The sequence below is a fragment of the Neodiprion pinetum genome, chromosome 7, assembly GCF_021155775.2.
Source record: "Neodiprion pinetum isolate iyNeoPine1 chromosome 7, iyNeoPine1.2, whole genome shotgun sequence".
Taxonomy (NCBI): domain Eukaryota; kingdom Metazoa; phylum Arthropoda; class Insecta; order Hymenoptera; family Diprionidae; genus Neodiprion; species Neodiprion pinetum.
The window spans coordinates 2,408,576-2,429,403 of NC_060238.1; the positions used below are offsets into that span (position 1 = coordinate 2,408,576).

The window sequence follows — 20,828 nt, forward strand, 5'->3', positions numbered from 1 at the left end:
GCGCCGTTCTTGGTTATATCGGCGCGTATTGCAATATACGTATACGTATACCGAGATGCATATCATTCTAATACCCACGCAGCAGTCAAATGCACCGTGTATATGTGGGAAACTTGGAAAGTTTGTAGGTGTTACGACTCCTCGGTATCCGCACAGCAAACTCCGTCCGAGGACTCCATCCATAAAATGGAATAATCGAACCAATTCGTTTCGACTTGGTTGCGAAAACTGCGCAAACGTTCGATGATCCTCCTCTCGGAACGAATCATCGTTTCGATGATCGATCGATCGCCGCTTGATCGTCGTTTCAATTACTTCAAGGGCGCGACGCGATCAGCGATGAAAAGCATAATGTATACTCTATCAGTCGCAGACGTGGGGCGATATTTAATACACCATGGCATTAATGGTCCCACTAGGTCGTAGCAACGTGAAGACGCGGCTCTCGTTTAATATATTTTTCTTCAACGACGCCACGAAGTTTAAACAAACAGAAGAGGACTGATATTATCTCTCTTAGAATTCTCCGTATGTATCATGATAAGGTTACGGAGCAATGCAGAGATATCTTGGAGGAAGTTTGTGATGTAGAAATTTTTGCATACTTTTCTTACCTTTGTCGCCAAAATTGTCATCTCCGATCACAGAGACGTTCCAGTTTTCGTCATCCTTCAGCTGCTGAACTTCTAACTGAACGTTCTTCAATGCTTTTTCGATAATTCTCAGACCCTGCGCATAAATAAGACCCCAGTGATGTTACTGAATGATACCGATGATCGAATCATCACTCTAAATTTAAGGATGTGACGAGTGTCGTTCGCAATAACATTAAGTCGACGTTAACAAAGTCAAGCTAAACACTTGATAGACGAGCAAACATTAATTGGAGATTTTTCAACATTTTTAAGGTTAATTTCTGCAATTTTGGAAGCAGTGAAGATATAAAAAGGAGTCACGGTTTTTGACTCATCGAAAAATGTGGCTTGTAGAACTTTTTCATTCTGGGTTTCCGTTCGCATCGTAATTCAAGAATACAATAAACTCCATACTTTGTCAAATTTTTGACAACAATTTGTCGTTTTTTCCACAAGTTCAAGTTCCGTCGTCGAGATCTAATATTTTGGTGGATATTGCATATCATAGTTGCAACGGGTTCCAAATAATCTAACTTATTACGGTGAATCCCGAATTGCGAGATACCTAAACGATTTACCTCCGCATATTTGGGGGCGGTCTTTGGGGGAAAATCTGGCTAAAAAACCAAAAGTACACTCAATGCTTTAGTACAGGACCCTTATAAAATATTTAAAATCCAGTCAATTCGACCGAGATCCAATTTCCACAAAAATTCCGCGGGATCCTTTCCATTGTTTGTTATCACGATAATAAATTCTACCATTCTTGCTGGTCAATTTCCTTTTCAAAATTCATTTCCGTTGCTGTGCGTGGTACCAGAATGTCATCCAAGTTCTCAAATAAAAAAGTAAAAGGGTACACTTGTTGTACACCCCGCTGCTCCTGATACCTAATCCGAGGCGTCGCGACGCGTCATATTTATCACTCGATTCTTCCAACGGTTTTCCACGTCAGTAGTCGTCGTCATTAATTGTCAGCGTATCGTTTGCGGCGTCGTCGAGTGGATAAAACACAATTCCTGACTAGCGTTTATACTATCTCCTCCTCCTCCTCCTCCTCCTCCTCCTCCTCCTACTCTTTCTCATCGCCCGTCTCGCGCCTCGTTCCCCTTGCTTGCCCGGATCGCGTCTACGCCTGGATAACATAGGAGCAAAATGGCGTCCGGAGAGAGACCGAGACGCCGGTACAAGCGCCGACCGACGCCTCGGCCGTTCGATACGCCTGCCGTATGAGAAAAAAAGCAAAAACCCATCACCTGAGGCCGAAACGCGCCGCCGCCGCCGCATCTTCCTCGCTTCTTTCTCCAATTCGTTTCACGGTTCGGCCGCGAACGGCGCCGGGAGGAGCCATTTCCGTTTTAAAAACAGTTCCGGATGTTGTGGGCGGAGCCTCGCGGCTCGCAGCTTTCATTGGCCGCCTACGACTCTAATATATCATGTCATAGAAGGACGAACGCGCCGGTTTTCACCGTCGTATCGCGCTACGCACACTCGAGAAAATCGACCTTTCAGATATCCTTCGCTGCGTTCTCTCCGCATGCGAAACGCTACATTCGCCTACGTTTTGTTATTTTCACCCCGGAATTAATTACGGCTTGAAATTAGTTGAGGGGGCATTTACGAGAATCTTGGGAATTTTTTTTCTCACGCAGGAAAAGTTTGTTGGACATTCCTATAGAGGTTTTAGGTATGCGTCTCTTAAATATTTTGAGAGCATATTAACCTTATTGGATCCTCATTTAAATGTATCTTTTAACAGAGTGTAAAAAAAACGACCACTAAAAAACTTTGCTTATCCAGGGAAGGAAGTTAAGATACATATCAACAGTTTCACAATTTTTTCAAACTTTTAGAAAATCCTCGAAAATTCTAGAACACCCGGGAATTCCTAGTCGAGGATTCTCTAGTCCCTAGAAAAAAAATTCACTCGAGAAATGAGAAAGCCTAGTCTCGAAACTCGAGAGTTTACGCACCTCGTCCATCGCGAACCAAGAACGCGGAAATAATTCGGCTGCGGTATAAAAAATAATGGGGATATGGAAGTGAATTCGTCGGAATGAATTATCTCATTGAAGCGAGCTGCCGAGTGAAGAGGAGGGAGCGAATTGCGAAGACGAGACGGTGCAAAAGCGGCGGAGCCAAGTCCAACTATACGTACTGCACATTAGTACCGGGTAATCATAAGCTCTCCACGGATCGGATTATTATTATTTTCTCGGAAAAACAATCTCATTCTTATTTGTCGACAACCGGCAATTAGTTGGCAATATTTTAGTCGCCTAATGGTACGTTTTTCGTTATTTTATCGCAGGATTCGTCGGGAATTACTAACGGGGTGTCCGGTAAACGGGAATTTCAAAGTGCCCTTGCAAATGCGGAAATTGTACGGGAATTCGCGTTGAAATTACCGTTTCTATATTCACAATCTCGAATTTTGAAGGACGTGTAAATCGGTTTTATAGAATTTTGAAATTACAGAGAAAGTGAAAATTTAGAAAGGTCAGAGTACAGAAAGAGAGCTGTAATATAAAATAGTTTTTTTTTCACAACGAATAAGAATTCAACAGCATCGTGACGGTTCTATATTCTGATTTTCTATACTTCACATTTCGTTTTGACTTTTCCGTACTTCGGTTTTCTACGTTTTGAAATTCTACGAAATAGACTTTCGGGCAGGTATTTGAAAATTCGATATTGTTACCCTTTTATTTTCTCATTGCTCTCCAGTTTTGATTCCAACCGAGTTCATCAGTTCTACACATCGTCGAATACAATGACGGTGTTCGATGTTGATTGTATCATGATAAAGCACAAACGCCGTAGAAATCATTATATACGAATATAGGAGAGTTTTGAAAAAAATGACCGGGAATTTTGAATTCCGACATCGTTGGACATCCCGATTATTTACGCATTGGCTTCTATTTTCTACGACTTCGCGCGTCCATAACGGCACGGTCAATATTTATTATCTGTTTTATGTTACAGGTGAAAACGTCGAGGTTCTATTAGAGTACAGTACCAAACTCCTAGAGCGTTTCCGGTATCCCTGGGAAATGCTTCCCCTAATGTTCGTTATATTGAAAGATGCGAGAGCCGACCTTGAGGAGGCTTCCCGACGCATAACGGAAGGTGAGACGTCTACAAATTAGGCAATCAGGGTGTACACCGAAATTTCAAAAACGAATTTCCCTTACTCGTCTAGATTTTCTTGGAAAGCATGGCTATGCATCAGGGTGCTTTGCTTTGGAGAAACATTTTTTGGTCTATTGTACAGAAAAAAAACTCGTAGACAAGCGATTCGGAAATCCAATTTAAAACTTTGCTCTCGGAAATCGAAGCTTTCCGATATTCAAATGACAACACGAGGAATACGTTATTTTATTTTTCAAACTGATACCACCGAGCCGAAGTTAAGTAAAGTCAATAGTTGTTTATTCATCATTATAAACGTTTTAAGATGAATTTTTAATTAAAATTTACTCACAAATCATTGTCAGTGGTAAGAATTTGAAAAAAATTACACCTTGTCGACGTTGTTTGAATGAAAAAAGCTTCAATTTCGAGAGTGATCTATAAAAATTGGTAAAAACAAGAAAAGAAAGTTTGCTCATTATATTAAATACGTATTGCCGTACCTATTTAAAAAAAAAAAACAAATGCTTGAAAATTTCAAATGTTTTTTACAACAATTCTTAAATTCTCCGACTTTTCCCTGATTTTTTCCAAACTTCCAGGTTTTTCATGAACAGTGTACACCCTGGCCGCATCATTTTCTTATTAATGTATGTCTTTTAAATGTGTTGTGCATGAACGAAAAAAAAAAGTTGAAGAATCCATGTGTAAACTTCGCATTCTACATTTCAGATGCAACAACACGAAAATTACTTTCATTATGCATGACTACGATCTCTTATAGTTTAATGTTTATCAATAGATGCAAAGTATTTGTTGCTATAACTGTATTTTATAGTCATCAGATAGAATTGGTTAGTTAAAAAGGCAAAACAAATTTTTAAAAGTCAAAACGAGCGGTTAAAAACGTACCTGCAGTTAATGCATGCGCAGCAATATACAAAAAATTCTTTACACGTGAAAGCTCAAGAAGAATAAAAATAAAAAATGTTTGACCGTCACTTGGGAAAAATGGCTGTGGAGTGATTTTGCGATTAAATGGTATAATTTCACGTTTTCAAAACTACGTGAGAATTTTTATCGAACGCTGTTTATATCATATTCTGTTTCTTAACATTTTACTATTATTTTCGTTCAATTATCAATATTGCAAGAGATCGTTAAAATATCGCGGGAATTCAACCTCATCGCTGGATGCGCTCATCGTAGATGGCAACAAGGATGATCCGAAGCTGGATGAACGAATCTTCCTTTGAAGAAAAACGAACAATCCCAGCAAAACTTTCATTGCATCAACTGAAGAGGAAAACAACGATATTTTCACCACGGAAGATTTCATACTGGATCAAACGTTTAATCTTTAAACGTAAAGAATTTTAAATAATCGATGAACGTTAAACCAGAGAAATTAAAATTTCGTCACGGAAGATGCTGGATGATGGATAAATTAATCAATTAATTTCACATTAAGTTAAACTTGTAAAATCTCAAAAAGAAAAACTACAATTTCATCACGGAAGATTATCGAAGATGAATCAAAATGTTCGTAAATATTTTCCTCTTTCCTTTTGCAATATTTTATCTTACGTATCATGCATCATAAAATTCGGAGTTGAATTTTTCTCGCTCTCGTTAAACTTGTGCGATTAAATAAATCAATTATACTACTTCATAAAAACGTTGCGTATCAAATACTTGTACATATAAAAACGGATCTTGTATATTATTCGTAAAATATAACGCGTGTGTGAATACGAGAATTTATTAGATACATTCAAAAAATAAAAAAAAATAAAAAAATAAAAAAATGACGAATAATTCATCAAATTTTAAAAGCTGTTGAAAAGCCTTAACTTCTGTGTATTTATTAACGTCGCGAATTATGGGTAAACGGTGATGAAGTTCCTATTACAGAGGTGTAAAATATTAGTTTATACTTAATGTTTATCGGAGTAATATTCGGCAACAAACGAAAAATGAAAAAAAAAAATAGAATAATCAATTGCGAAACATCAATGAAGATCGAATTTACGGTGGTGGACTACCGATGAACGCGATTACGAAAAGGTAGGAACTGTAGATTAAATTAGAATAAGTTAACACGATCGGCAGAGAAAAGGAAAATAATCTTGGAATTCGAGTTGTAAGCGGGTTTTACAAATATCGTACGCGGAGAAAAATGATTTCTACGGTCTGTTCGCTATTACCGCCAGGTTTCGAGGTTGAAAAAAAAAAAAAAAAAAACATGAAAGAAAGGTAATAAACGAACACCCAATCTCGTACGCGTAATTAAAACAGGAGTGAAACCCGCGAGAGGCAATGACGCAGAGAGACACGGGATGTCGATAAAACGGGGTAACCACTGTTACCAGTGTGGAGTCGGCGTTGCCGAGGTATGCGGTAAATCGGTACAAGATGTTAGACCCGAGTCGAGTTCGCAACGAGCTCGGCACGATCGCTCAATCGATGCCCCGGGTAAGGCGAACGAATCATCGCAGGTTATGGACATGTCCCGGTGTTCCGGTTTTTCCACACTCTACATACGCGCGAGACCCGATCACGGAACTCCGGAGTCTTTATAGCAAGAAGGAAAAGAAAAAAAAAAAACGTATCTGTAACGAAGAAGGAACCAGCTGCTGCTGCTGTTGCCGTTGTCGCATCAGCAGTGCACTTCAGACTCTGTCTCTCGTCTTGGAACGAGAATTTCCGCAACTCTCAAACGTCGCTTAACCCTTTCAGTCGCAGAAGCCTTTTTTTTTTCTTTCTTTTTCTTTTAATACTTTATTTTTTATTCTTACATCCCACGGAAAACCCTGAATTTCTTTGCACTTTCAGCTGAAAAAAATTGCTAAACTTTGGAATGATTGGGAATTTCTGCAAGTCCTTAATTGTTTATGATTGTTATAAATATACGTAGGCGAAAAAAAGAAACAACGTATTTCCGTGAAGGTAATTCGTTGGCGGAGAAATTTGACGACAAACGTATGCTGAAAAAGTTTGGAATTCATTGGTTGATAAACAGAGATCTCGGAATTGCCATTTGATTTACAAAATTCAATGCATAGGGGTAGTTTTCACCCTTCTCAGGGGTGCGTATAGATAGTATTGGGGGTTGCACTTATTCTCGATCTAAAATGGTACTGTCTCAAAATAAATATTCATGTAAATTTCATTCGAGAACACTGTCTAAAACAATGTTGATAATTCACCCCGTTTTCACCCCATTTTATGGGTTGTCGTTAGTTTTATTTAATTTTTGATATGAGATTTGCATTCAGCGGCGAAAAATACTAAGGAAACGTATCGTTGTATTTCTGTGCCCAAAAAATTTTTGGCACTTTCTTCAACTTTGCCGATGTTTTACAATGTTCAAACAATCCATTTGCGTTATGAAAATAAAGAGAGCTTATCTTGCGATCTTCAAACAATACTTGGATATTTTTTTTCGACTTTTAGAACTCAGTTTTTAAGCAAAATATCACTTTTGTGTGACCGACTAGGGCTGAAACGAGGAATCGCGATAAAAATTGTCAATTTTCTATGAATCAATTCTGATCCGTGCCATTCGCACCAAATCGACGCACACGGTCCTTGTTAGCAAAGATTATGGTTCGACAGTACAAAACGGCGTTGTAAATTAATCTTAAAAGACCTCGTCAAGTTTTCCTCGGGTCGAAGGACGGACAAGCCATTAACGTCAAGGTAACGAAACATTAGGAAGAAATCGCTGCTTCGCGGATCCGCGGATATAGTCGAGTTTTAGGATCTACGAGCATGTTTCGTTGTATAATTTTTAAAATCCTAGAGTTGCGAAATCACGATTTTCTACGACAAAGAGGACAGCAGAGCTCTTTTTTCGAAGACTTAGAGAACCTGACGGATGATAACGAGTTCTGAATCTGAGGTTGAAGTTGGTAACGTTACCGTAACGATGCAAAATCGATTTAGAAAAACTCGTTACATTGCAACGTTAGAAATGTATGAAATTTGTTAAACCACGATAAGCAAACGATGCTCTCGTATCGAAAAGCCAACTCCTTCGAAGTAATTCTAAAATTCTAATGTAACAAATCGTTCCTACGACATTTTGGTTACGCTAACGTTACCAACTAACTTCAGCATCAACTCTGGTAAAACGTTATCGGTGAATTTTTCGTTTACAAACACCGACACGAACGACACGTTGCAGGTTACGCCTATGCGAATGTTGGATAACACGGTCAGTGCATAATGGCGTTTAAATATAACTTGTTGCACCGAGTGTACCGGGTGTACCGCGTCTATAAGTCCGTGGCCGGCGAATAACGCAAGTTCGAAGAACGAGAGCATAGTCGTCGAGAGTATAAGTATGTAGCGGCATGGCAGTTGTAACATTGGAGTTTGCACACAGTTGCAATGTCGGCCTCCCTCCCCCTCCCCCGCCCCCCTCCAGGCCTGCTTATGCGCGCATTTTCCGCGAGCCACCGCGTCGGCGGATCCCGTGCCAAACGCCAATAGAGAGAGAGAGATAGAGAGAGAGAGAGAGATAAAGATAAATGCAAAACTTGGCAGTCTGCTTCAAAGTCTAAGAAAGGCGGAGGAGAGCTTCTTGCGTAACCGCGTTCGTTATACGACGTCTTGTGGTATTGGAGTGCACACTGGTCGAAAGCTGGTTAGTTTTTGCGCGATATGTTGCACATGTGCACTCCGACAACACTCGACAAGGTGGAGAACGAGAGAGATAGAGTGATAGAGAGCGGGGCGGGAGGAACTCGCGGAAAACCGACACGTGCACAAACACACAAACGCGATTTACACACAAGATTTCCTTGACATTAGAGTCTATCCCCCCCCTCGCCCTCCCCTCCCTCTCACCTACCGCCTAACCAACCAACTAACTAACTAACCAACCAACCAACCAACCAACCAACCAACCAACCGTACCAGAAGTTACAATGTTCCGTTCGAGAAACCGCGTTGCTGCTTTAACAGTACTCGTCGATAATTTTTCCACACCTGTGTACGTACGCTGTTTTCCATTCCACGGCGTAGTTTCGCATCTATTAAGACAAGTTTCACGTACCTAAGATCGGTGTAGTAATATACAACATTCATGGAACTTGTTTTTATCAAGGGACCGGGTACATTAGAGACCGAAAAAAAGCTGACAATTTTTTTTTTTTTTTTTGTATTTCCATGGCATTTACATTATAACTTGTTTTTTGATTGTTTTTCTTTTTTCTTTTTTTTTTACAAACGGAGGTATATTCGAGTATACACTTATTAGCAATTTTTTTTTTCATTATAAAATATTTAAATGCAATAGAATTACACCACGTAGAAAAAGAAACAAATCGGCGTTTTTTTCGATCTCTGATGTAACCAGTCCTTTTAAACTTTCATTTTCGCCCCGTCCTCAAAGTCGAACTGCTCTTGTACAGTCTTGTTCAGGTTTGATCGAGATTGCCAATTATCGTGCAGATTCAAGTCTCGATCAATTGCATGCCATTTTGCAATTGCGATGTTTCATTATTTCGTAACGGGCTTATAATTAATACAATTCATACACGACCGCAATGCACTGGCACATTGTTACCCTGCCTTTTGCTTTCTGATTTCAACCAGTTTATTCCTCATCATCGAGACTCGACAATATTTTCACCACCAAGTATCTAATATATATCTAATAAAGCCTCTAGAAAAATTTACTCAGATTTCATTAGATGTAGGAATAAGATCGATCAATATTGTATACACATATTCACCTGCCCTCGTTACTTTTTATCGCAATTTTCCATCATCAGACTTATTGAAATGAAATTCCAATTGATCCGGGTCATTGTCAGGATGAAAGAGTAGAACGAAGATCACGACTAGATTGAATCGATTCGCATAAAGATAGCTTGATCGTATCGTAACATGTGGTATTTTGTCTACTAATATTGATTCGTTGAAAACTTGAAGATGAAAATAAAAGAAAAAAAAAATTAAAAATTGGAAAAAATAGGAATCGTCGACTGGAGTCGTTGATTAAGTTCGAAGCGTTGCACCACGCGTCATTTTTGTTGAAACGCTTGACGTCAAAGCGTCAACCTTTGTAACCTTGCATCTTATCAGAGAACATACCCGGCCATTTTGTGTTTAAATCTGCATCGACGCGACCTTCCTGCATTTTCTATCTCTATACATTCTATCAATTTCATACATGTATACACATTGTACTCCGTTTCCGTGTCTCTGATATACATTCCCCCTTATCTTGAAAAACTCGAGCGAAATAAAGAATAAAAAATAATCATAGTAAACATCTACTTGGTGCCTTCCTAGTTGCGTCTCTCTCTCTCTCTCTCTCTCTCTCTCTCTCTCTCTCTCTCTCTCTCTCTCTCTCTCTCTCTCTCTCTCTCTCTCTCTCTCAATATTCACGCGCTATTTTAATCCCTCTTCAAAATTCTTATCATATTCATTTATTTACTTATTCAGGAATCGCGAATCGAGGTCTCATACGATAAGAATCGCGATATCTCTTCGCGAACGTCGCAGCCTTACACTTCCTACCATTATGTAGCAGAATGTAATTCCGCTAGTTTAAGTCCCGCGTATGCAACCTACTATGTAGCTCGGCTGCATGCACGTAGGTACACATCTTATACGTATAGCTACGTATAATACCGACCTCGGTGACACTGACTAAACTAAACTTAGCGCGCGCGAGGCTCGCGACGCGCGCTTCAACTGCGGGATTAATATGGCTAAAGTAGGTAGAGTGCGACCGAAGTACAGTCATCCACATTAGCTGCATCCGCGACGAACCTTTCAAGCAAAACTGCACTCTAGGGTGGTTCATTTTTTAACTTGTGTCTTTTTTTAAAAGTGTCGTGAAGAAAAAAATAAATAAATAAATAAAAAAAAATAAAACCTGGAGGGGGTAGAAAAATATTTAGAAGTCGCTATCAATTGTTCTAATATTTTTTATACATTTTTATGCTTACACCTTACGAACTTGTATACGCATATATATTAGTTTGTTTTTTTTCGTATCGTTGTCCAATTAATCGTTGCTAATAAAAATTAGTACTGAAAACAAAACAGGGACACGGCCAACTGCGGAATTGTTAGGCGCAGTTTGCTGTTGATTGGCGAACGATTAATTAGACTACGATAAAAAAAAAAAAAAACTAATATATACATGTAAGTCCGTAAGATGTACACGTAAAAATAAATGAAAAATATTACAGTAATCGGTATCGATCTCTAAATATTTTCGTACCTCTTCCAGATTTGTTTTCAGTATTTGTCACAAATTTTTCGAGTGACACTTGAAAAATAAAAGTCAAAAAAATTAAACACTCCACTACACCCTCTGTCAAATGGGATGAAATTTTATCGGAACGATTTCTCTCCTACTTCTCGTCACTTTTTCAATTTGCGGAAGAAAATCGCCGTTGCGGTACAAGAATTGATGGGTTTTATTTATTTTTCTTGCAACTGAACATGGGTTCTGTTGTACATAGTGTATAACGACCTGAAAAACCCTGAACATATTCAAATGTAATGAAATTCAATGCGATCCTTAAAAAGTATGAAATGTCATGAAATTTTACTCATGAACCTGAATATTTCATTTTTAGGCTAATTAGTAACTCAGATTTCAGAAATATATACGAAATATTAATACTCATTTACATATTTATTTAAAAACAATATAACAAAAAAAAAAAAACATCGAGATATTAATGTCAAATAGCCTGCTATAATCGAAATATTTGAAAAATGACATTAAAAAAATCTTAAATGTCACGATTTACCGGTCGTTGAAAAAAGGTAGACTCTCTGATTTTACGAATTAATATTTTTTCAACTTTAGTTGAAACATTTTTCTCACCACAACAAATTATAATGAAATATTTTCTTTGAACAATATCGAATTGCCCTGAAATCTTGGAAACACGAGAATACATGAAAACCTGTTCAATTTGTGTGCAAATCGAAAATAAACGATTCTTATCTCCTGATCGGGGTCAGATTTTCATAGCTGTGAAATGGACATTATCGGTTAGGTGCCTACATAATGGATGGCAAACAACGATCGAGATCGACACGCGATCCATATAATACGAAACTCTAGCGGTTTACACGGAGCAGTTAATAATATTCGCTGAAAATTTGCTTTCTACAGCATTGAAAGTTCAGTTTGTGGCGATGTAAACTTGCAGTTGCCACTGCCGGTTCAGCGTCGCAGCTCTGCAACTCGTTTAAATACTAGCGGTTTTTACGACCCTGTACAGAGCCGCGCGTGCTGCGAACTTCTCAGCGACTCTCCTAATCTTCTCACTCACTGTGGTTTTGCACAACGTAAAAAAGTAAACAGAAGTTGGTAAGAAGAAAAAAAACAAAAATCCCGGCTTCGTTAACCAGCTTTTTTTTTTTTGCCTTCCTTGGTCCTCGGTCAACTGTTTTTTAATATACATAACGAAGTAGAAACTCCGCCATTTTCTTTACGACGCTCGGTGAAAACGTCAACACACGATCCGATGATGATGGATATTTTTTTAATCATTACATCTTTTTCTTTTCCTCTAGAATCGCGAACGAAACTGGATCAGGTGAGTCACTAAACGTGGAGGGGATTAATATTCGATCGTCAATAGTTGGCACGTTGCGTGATTGCCGATCAAGTTTTACCTCATCCGTTCGGTGTTATAACTACTCATGATTCTCATGCTATGCGGCCACTAAATATAACCGCGGGTATTGTTGTGCTTAAATATTCGCAAAATGGAAGTGACGTCACGAAGTACGAGCTAACCAACGGCCGGAAGTTGAGGCAGTTAAAACACCCCGGAGTTGCGGCAGCTGCACCCGTCGCTCCTATTTCTGACAATCCGGAACCTGCTACTCGTTATTATACTTGTAACTTTTTCAACTCTGACCCATTCTCGACTTTGCGGTGATGGAATTTAGGGTTAGACATTCTTCATCGAGTCCTTCGCCATTTAACATGAAATGCTTAGCTTCAGAAATGTCCGAGATTCAGATATACCTATCGTAAGCAAAATACAGTTTAACTTTAAAAAGCCAACTCGTTTAAAGACACTTTTAATCTCCCCTATGATGACGATTTTTTAGCCCGACGTTTCGTTACGTTAACGTAACTAACTTCAGCCTGATATCTTCTACCATTTGACATTTTCGGATGGTTTGAAATAGTCGTTACTTTGAAATATGATTTTGCAAGCATCCTGACGTTCGAAGATGAAGTCTGTTCATACAATCGTGAATTCATTCCTCCTTGGCCTTCGCCTCTTCAGAATTTACTTTCCCCCAATGATGTTGTAGATTGAAAATTGAAAGATGATAATAACTTCGCGACGATCATCCCGACAGTCGGTATAACCTCAAGTCTCGTAATTATCGTAAAATTATTAAGCAAAAACTGGCCTCGATTTTACGATTTCGTTTCCCCGAACAGGGTCCTTTAAGGCCCTCGACGAGAGCCGGGAATGACACCTTAGCGACACCAAGACTCATCGTCTCCTGGGGCGGAGTCAGAGTCGACTCGAGCAGGCATCAGGGTGCGACGACTAGGCACGACTCGGCCCTCCTCCTTCACTCCCCCCACCCCTTCGGGTTGAAACTGGGATGAGGAAAGGAGGAATCTTCCTCGACGAGGCCCTCGGAGTTCCGTCCCGGAGAACGGACGCATAGAGATCGTTAAAATATAATTTATGATCGGCAGCGTATACGCGGTATTTTTGCGTCCATCCGGCCCTTCGTTCCTCCGCAGCATCGCGTTCGAGTGCGTATCCAACTATTCCAGCTCGGGCACAAAGAGTGAGTCCAGGATGGCCACTGGTCACGGAATTGAGGAAATTCTGGAATAGCCAGGGAAATCTCAGCGCGGTTTTTGCGGAAATTCAGGGAATCGTTTACTGTTTTTTGTTTCTTTCCACAAATACGTCCCACAATTTTTCGCAGCCTTACATCAATTGGATCGAATATTGTGACGGAGATTAAGTGGCCAGCATGGAGTAGCAAATTTATCGTAGATTCGTGGACGGTAGATTTGTGCTGTTCTTAATTCGGAGGCACTTAAGCTCGGAAAATTTGACTGAGCGAAAGCTCATCGATTTCCGTCGCCTGTTCCGATATTTCCTTTTAAAACAAGCTCTCTCAAGAATCTCGAGCACAATCGTTCTTTACCGTCGTTCTGGCGTTGATTGATCGCAGTTTAAACACACCGCACCGGGTTCTTGCCTTACGTTCGTTCGTGTGTTGTTATGTTTCGGACGTGCGTTGAGGGCAAACACATTATTAGTTGTTGCCACGCGACGCGTGACTTCCGAGTAATCAAGCCGCGTGCTGGCTGGACTAAAATCCCGAGCTCGGAATCAGCGATCATATTGGTAAATTCCCGGGGTTCAGCGTCCCTCGGAAACCAATCTAAATCTCACGTCCTTCGACTCCAATCCATTGTGCAAGGAAACAAGTTGTGTTCTAAACGGAGATGTGAAGTAGAAAAAGTCCCACGTTATGTCATGTGGAGGGACGTTCTCAATGTCCTAAGCGGTAGTGATTCCCAATAACACACCTTCTTTCCTTACACCATGCTCTAATCTACCGACTGGAACCTGGACCAACCTTTGTCCGGTCCAGAAGACGAAGGTTCCCTTCAGGATTCTTTCTTAATTCGAAAACTGATGACGTCTAGTGGTCAAGAAAAGATCAGAGAGAGAAAGATAGAAATGACTTCGAGGAAAGATCGTTACCTCTAAACGCAGTGGGCGATTATGCTCGGACTTTACGTCATACGTAGTAACGAAGAGCAGGACGAAAAGTGGAAGAATGAGGCAAGAGGCAGAAACAGAGACAGAGTGATCCGAGCAGCGTGCTCAGCTCGCTTGGGTTTATAGCTTATTACTTGGTTCAGGCAGTTAAGATTTTGTACTAGTTTCTTACGTGCGGCTCGGTTGTTAGAGCCAACAGTGTTACAGGCTCGTGTTCGTTTGTTACTGCGGACTTGAGTTCCGATTCAAGTAACGATGCTGGTACGAGAGGAAAGTATCGCATCACGTCACCACGCGACGAAGGATGAGGAGAATTGGAAGTTGATGTGCTCGCCGATCGAGAGGGGGAGAGAGAGAGAGAGAGAGAGAGAGAGAGAGAGTAAAAACGGACAAAGAAACTGCACAAGAAGAAGAGGAAGAAGAATAAAATGAATAAGCAAACGGCGGTGCAATTAAGTAGTAAAACTCGAGAAGTAGGAGGAGAAAAAAGGAAGGAATGAAGGACGCATGCTATGCCCACAGCACTAGCAGCACCTTCCAGCCTCGAAACCGAATGTAAAAACCACGCCTCGGCTGAGTCGGCCATTTTAATTCTATTCGACCTCCCATTGGTCTCCTATGCTCGTTCTAAGAAGGGTGCTATTAACTCCCCGAGCCGTCTGAAAGCGCGACTCGCTCACGACCTTCGCAAATCCTGGTGCTCAAGAAGCCCTGGGGATCGTGGCGATGGAGAGTTTGAAACAAATAAACAAAAAAACTAACAAACAAACAAACGAAACATAATTCTAATAACCGGAATGTCGTACCTTCGAGGTTACAAAGGGGTTGAGACTAGAGAGAACTTCCGACCTCGATGCGAGTTACTTGACTTCGGAACAAGGGGTGAATCACTCATCCATTTGTCGTAGGTACACCTGATTTCAATATTACAAGGATTTCAAAAGGTTTCAACAAATTTCAAAAAAATTCAAGAGATTTCAGATGATTGCAGAAGACTTCAAAAGATTTCAGAAGATTTCAAGACGTGTCAGAATAGAATATTTCCAGAGATTTCACAAGATTTTCAGAAAAATGTGCGCCAGATTTGACGAGTTCACGAGATTTCACGATTAATCCCTCGCCTTGCAACAAAAGCACAGTTACCACGCTTACCAAGTTACGGCCACTTCCATTTTCCGACCAACCATCTCATCTTCTGTTTCTTTATCCTCTAGCCAATGCCGAAATCCGGACCCTGGCCTTCTGGGAGGCGGCTCGATTCATCCACGGTGGTGGTTACTACTACAATTGCTACGGTACCCCGACCGGTACGGCAGCCAGTGGCCCGACCTATCTCCCTCAGGCACCCTACATTGGACCACCACCCCCCACGGCTCACCTTGGTCTCCAGCATCCCCTCTACGCCCACGTCGTCAACAGGGTACCATCGAGTCCGGACAGCCCCCCTGAACGCCCGGCCACGTAGCCCCGGTAAGTACCTGAACTTCCTTCAATTTTCATCTGGTCATTAGAGGCTACACAAGGAGACCGAACCGACGAGACCGAGGAATGAAAAATGGCGAAGAGTCATGGTCATATGAACCACTTGCAGTTTTATGTTATGCCCGATGTGTATTTTCAACGTTTGAAATATCCAGCCGCGTCGAATATTTGAAGAACTGTTAAAATACAAATTTTTAGTTACCGTAGATGAATGAGCTTCACATCTTGGAACACCTTGAAACTCATAACTTGTATTGTCCTTCACCTTAGTACTAATACATTTTTTTGAGCTGCTTCCAAAACCTTGATTCATTCGGTATTACGACTATTCAGACTAATGAAATTCTACGTAACGATTCTTCTGAATGTTAATCTTATCAAACTTAGATCGACGACTATTTATTCGTACACAATTCATTATTCTTGATAAGTTTGTTATAACATCAACTGTTTCTCGGATTCGTTACGAATTTGTAAAGTCGAGGAATTCGAATGTAAAAATCTGTAATAAGCCCAAAACGACGGTTGGGCGAGATGGTGATCCCATGGGATTTAAAAACGTTTTTGTAACCATTCTCGCATGACAAGCAACAGTTCGAGTCTTTTCACGAGTCTAACTGAAATCGCGGTGGATTTCGCTTGCTGAGAAGAGGGTGGAGGGAGGGGGGGGGGGGGGGGGGGGGGCGAGCGCGTTTGTCTGGTAAAACGGATTTCGCTCACGATGGGATTTGCGTGGGTCTGATCACCGCGGTCCGCCAGGCCTGATGGCGAGTAAGTGCTCGTAAATTTGCTAGTTTAGTGTTGTGGCGTTTATTAACCTCTCTTCTTCTTCTTCTTCTTCTTCTTCTTCTTCTCCTTCTTCTTCTTCTTCTTCTTCTTCTCTCGCCGCGGTATCTTCGCCTTCTCCACCCGGTCGTCTTCGTCGTCTGGTCGCGATTACCGGAGGAAAAATTTGAGAGCTTGGGATAACGACTCACTCCGAATTCGCGGTAAGAAAATGGAAAGCGTACCAGAGCCGTTTCCTCGGTTATAATTAGCGGTGCTCCACGAGTCGATAAATAAAAGAAAAATAGAGAAAGGGTGAGTGAGACGGGAAAAGTTTTGCCGCCCTGCAGCGTGTGCGCTTCGAGAAATAAAAGACAGGGAGCGAGCCGGTGAGCGTCTACGTTGAAGAGTTCGGAGAAGGCGAAGAAGGGCGTTTTATAGTATAGAATCAGTTTTATGTTTTCCCGGATTCCCGATTACGACCTCAACCTATCCGTTCGGTTCTGCTCCATTCCATTCCGTTCCGTTCCTTTCCGTTCCGTTCCGTTTGGATTCCGCTGGCTCCTCGCCGCAGACAAAAGAGCAACGTGAAAAGTTTTATACGCGTCTCTATCCTCATGCAGAGCGCGAAAACTAATCTTCGAAAGTCCGCTGCGACGTCATCTGGAAGATATCGACATTGATATCGTTGCGGCGATCGTCTGACGGGGATTAAAACGGTGAATATTTAAAACTGGATGAGATGAATAATCGAGCGCAGTTAAACGCGGCACCGCAAAGATACTAGAACCCCAGAAGCGGTACGAAAACGATCATTAAACGGACCCAGGAACGACCTGTATCGGCCTCGCTATCTCTCCAAGATTCGGATACTCCCAGTGCCTCCGACTTATTATTCCAATTTCGAAACGGACACTCGGTCCGAGCGTGGCCGATCAAACGAGCGATAATAACAATAATAATAATAATGATGATAATGTTTATCTTCTTCCTGCGAGAAGTCCCCTTTACACACCGACCAGGTGACGAATACAGCGGGACAAGTTTGACAAGCAGAAGAAATAACAGAAATATAATTGAAATCGGATAATTTCAAAATAACGTTATAATAATAAAAAGAAGAGAAACATGCTAGCAGGAGAGAGGCGATTTAGGGACGATTAAGCGAAGTAAGGTAACATCGTTCCTCCTCGGTTCCGACCACTAAGAGGGCGGTGGCAATAAGGTTTTGAAAGGAACTCGTTGAACCTTGAAATTCAACCAACATACCTAATGTGGAAAGAGCCCGAAGTTGGGACGCTTTGGGCCTTGGAACATTGATTGTGCAAAAGGGGTTGGCGTTCGGCGAGTGGCAAAGTCATGCGTCCGCCCGGCGTTGGTTTGGCATGTAGCGAGAGAAGGAGCGAGCGAGCAGAGTCCCGAACAACTTGCGGTAAGCAGCATCAATGTAATCAGACAGGGCCGCTCGAAGCGAACTTAACGACGATCATAAACGCGCTCGGTTTTACGGCTCGCAGATTTTTCTCCTCTACGTCTCTCTCTCTCTCTCTCTCTCTCTTTCTATCTCTCCCTATATTTTTTTTCTCTCTCCGTTTCTTGTCGTTCTCCCTTTCTCTGTCCAGAGACTTGAGAGTCAGTCCGAGGTCCTTTGCTTATTTTGCTCCGGCGCACTAAAGTATCCGAGTTTATGTGACAGCGGGTAACCCAAGTCTCTCTCTCTCTCTCTCTTTCTATTTCTCTCTCTCTTTTTCTCTTTCTTTCTGCGGCTAGCGAAACTCACTCCCGGACTATCTCAGACCGCGGCTACACGTCGAGACGTTTTGATGCCCGGGATCTCCGCCTTGGTCTAGTCCGCGGTTCTTCGTCCTCTTCGGTTTCGGTGTTGGTGCGATGGTGACGTGTGCGCGAAATAATCTCGACTCGTTCCTTGCCGCGGAGCTTGATTGTGCCGGCGTCAAATTCAAAATCGGCTGTTACAAACACATCCGAGTCGAGAACACAAAGAAGACGATTACCAACGAGAGTAAAAAGCACGCTCAACGGACTTCGCTGGCCTGCCTCGTATTTCATACAACTCTGGGGTGTATTTCGCGAGAGCGCGACTTTAACTGCTTCGATGAGAAGGTTTGACTGTATTTCTTCCACGTGTAACCGACCATCCGACCATCCGATGCGCACCTACGACCATAAACGCCATTCACGGCTTAAGCCTGCCTCTCTCGCGGTCTCTCCAACCTCTTTTCCGCGGCGTTCACGACACCGGAACCGACTTCTTCAAACTTGACGAACCGTCCGCGCGGGCCTGGGAGATTCCAGAATCAGCCGAAGCCATCGTCGAGCGAGAAAAGGAGCGATTCGCGTACGAGCCGACCTGGGCTTCATTAAGGATGCAATTCCGGCTTTTTGCCGTACGTCCAGAGAAGAAGAGGAGGAGGAGGAGGAGGAGGAGGAGGAGGAGGAGGAGGTGGATGCACATGGAACCAGAACGCAGGTCGGTGGTCGGTTGGTTGGTTGGTTGGTCCGGTTTTAAAAAGTTACGACTCAACTTTATGAGGGTTTAATTGTAGCCTGCGACTGCAGTTAGAAAGTACTAAACCCAGGAGCCCGTTCTCCGAGCCTCTCATGCTCCTTACGTTGCTCAGAACCGCCGCCTGCTTCTCTTACCGCTCTGCACGCGAGTCTTGAACCGCGGCGTGCAGGAGCGCGGTTCCTAATTATTGCCTCCGTAGATCCCTTCGCACCGAAAACCCGCGAGGAGTCCCGCACCAGACGGTTTTCCACTTCTCCCCGAAGCCGCGATTAAATCCCAAATCGTTCCTCCGCATCGGTTTTACGCCGCCGACGCTGCACCGGCAAGGACAACAGAAACGGGGGTGTGTGGGAATCCGCGAAGCACTTACCGCAGGACGATAAACTCCCCGCTACTTCATCCAGCTGCACCTGCCTGCAAAGTCGTTGCGGTTCTCGCCCAGCGGCTTTCCTCTTCTGGGGTAACTGGTCTACACGGTTGCCTCTCTTTCCGGTAGGTACCTACCTACTGTTTTTACGACCGTCTCAACGATACACAACTTCGGTTTGAAATCTGCTAAGAGTATCTCTTCGCACTCTACACAGCTGACGGTGTCTTCGTTCAAACTTGTCAAGAACGACGAAACTCCTGCCTCGTGGCGTCGCGCCAGGAGGAGATTTTTTCAAACAGGCGTACGAAAAAACCTTTTTGAAATCCTACGAAGTCTCTTGTAATCTTTTGAAATTCCTGAAATCCTTCGAAATCCCTAAAATCTTTTGAATTCCTACGAAAACATCTGAAATCTTTTGAAATCTATTGAAATTTTTCGAAATCTTTTGTAGTCTTGAAATGTCTGAAGTCTTTAAAAATCCTTTAAAATCCCATCAAGTTTTTTCTAATTTTCAAATCGGCTGTACATCAAATCCGCGAGTGATTAACCCCTCGCCTTCATCTTTGTGACAATCTTTGTCACTCACCGATTCGATTCTTCAATAACTACTGCCGTTCGATCGATTTATCGACGATGCTTCTACCGCGGTGTGTTGACGTGACAAATGATAACAGCGCAATGACGATGGGCGTGCGGTTGCAGTAAATACTGTTGCCAAAGAGGAAGACGAAGAATAAGGAGACACAGGCTGCGGCCTAAGATAAACTGTTAAAGAAGGCTCTATATCTCTTGGTAATCGGGTCCGCGATATCCGCGTATACTGTAAATACAGACGAGCGGCGCGTTATACGTCCTCGTTGTCGTCGTCGATTCCTGTGTGCGCTGGCCACTGCACCGTGTGCTTTAGCCTGCATAAATTTTTACGATTGGCCAAGTACTAAAACTCGAAGTACTATTCCCCCTTTCTCCTCTACACCGCAGTTCGCGCTCATCCCATTCGATAACAACTCTCCTCTTCCCTTTTGTTTTCTTTTACACGCGTACCTCCTATAAGGCATCTCGGTGTTTGCCGTACGCGTTCTCAGGTTTTTCCTTCCGTCAAAACGTCCAACGCTCGTACCTGCAGGCGTTTATCGCTAACGATGATA

The 20,828-nt window shown here is 42.1% G+C and overlaps 2 protein-coding genes across 20 annotated transcripts in view; one reads left to right on the plus strand and one right to left on the minus strand.

The window, feature by feature from the left end:
* LOC124223029 (uncharacterized) overlaps positions 1-10,321 on the minus strand; it is a 291,603-nt gene extending 281,282 nt beyond the window's left edge. The window contains exons 1-2 of the mRNA XM_046634639.2: positions 10,305-10,321; positions 615-729 (exon numbers count right to left, since the gene is read on the minus strand). The gene's annotated coding sequence lies outside the window, so the exon portion shown is untranslated. The remainder of the gene's footprint in view (positions 1-614; positions 730-10,304) is intronic.
* Positions 1-20,828, plus strand: part of Uxt (Uxt prefoldin-like subunit) — an 84,058-nt gene that overhangs the window by 46,544 nt on the left and 16,686 nt on the right. For 16 of the 19 annotated variants that reach the window (XR_006884180.2, XR_006884179.1, XM_046634631.2 and 13 more), the window contains 2 exons: positions 3,624-3,767; positions 15,748-16,003. Coding sequence is in view for 16 of the 19 variants with exons in the window: in XM_046634631.2 (XP_046490587.1) it covers positions 3,624-3,767; positions 15,748-15,998 (395 nt within the window). In the remaining 3 variants the exon portion in view is untranslated. Of the gene's footprint in view, positions 1-3,623; positions 3,768-4,502; positions 5,838-12,329; positions 12,353-15,747; positions 16,004-20,828 lie in introns of those variants that run through there. The other 3 variants (XR_011177553.1, XM_046634638.2, XM_046634637.2) reach the window with 3 other exon arrangements.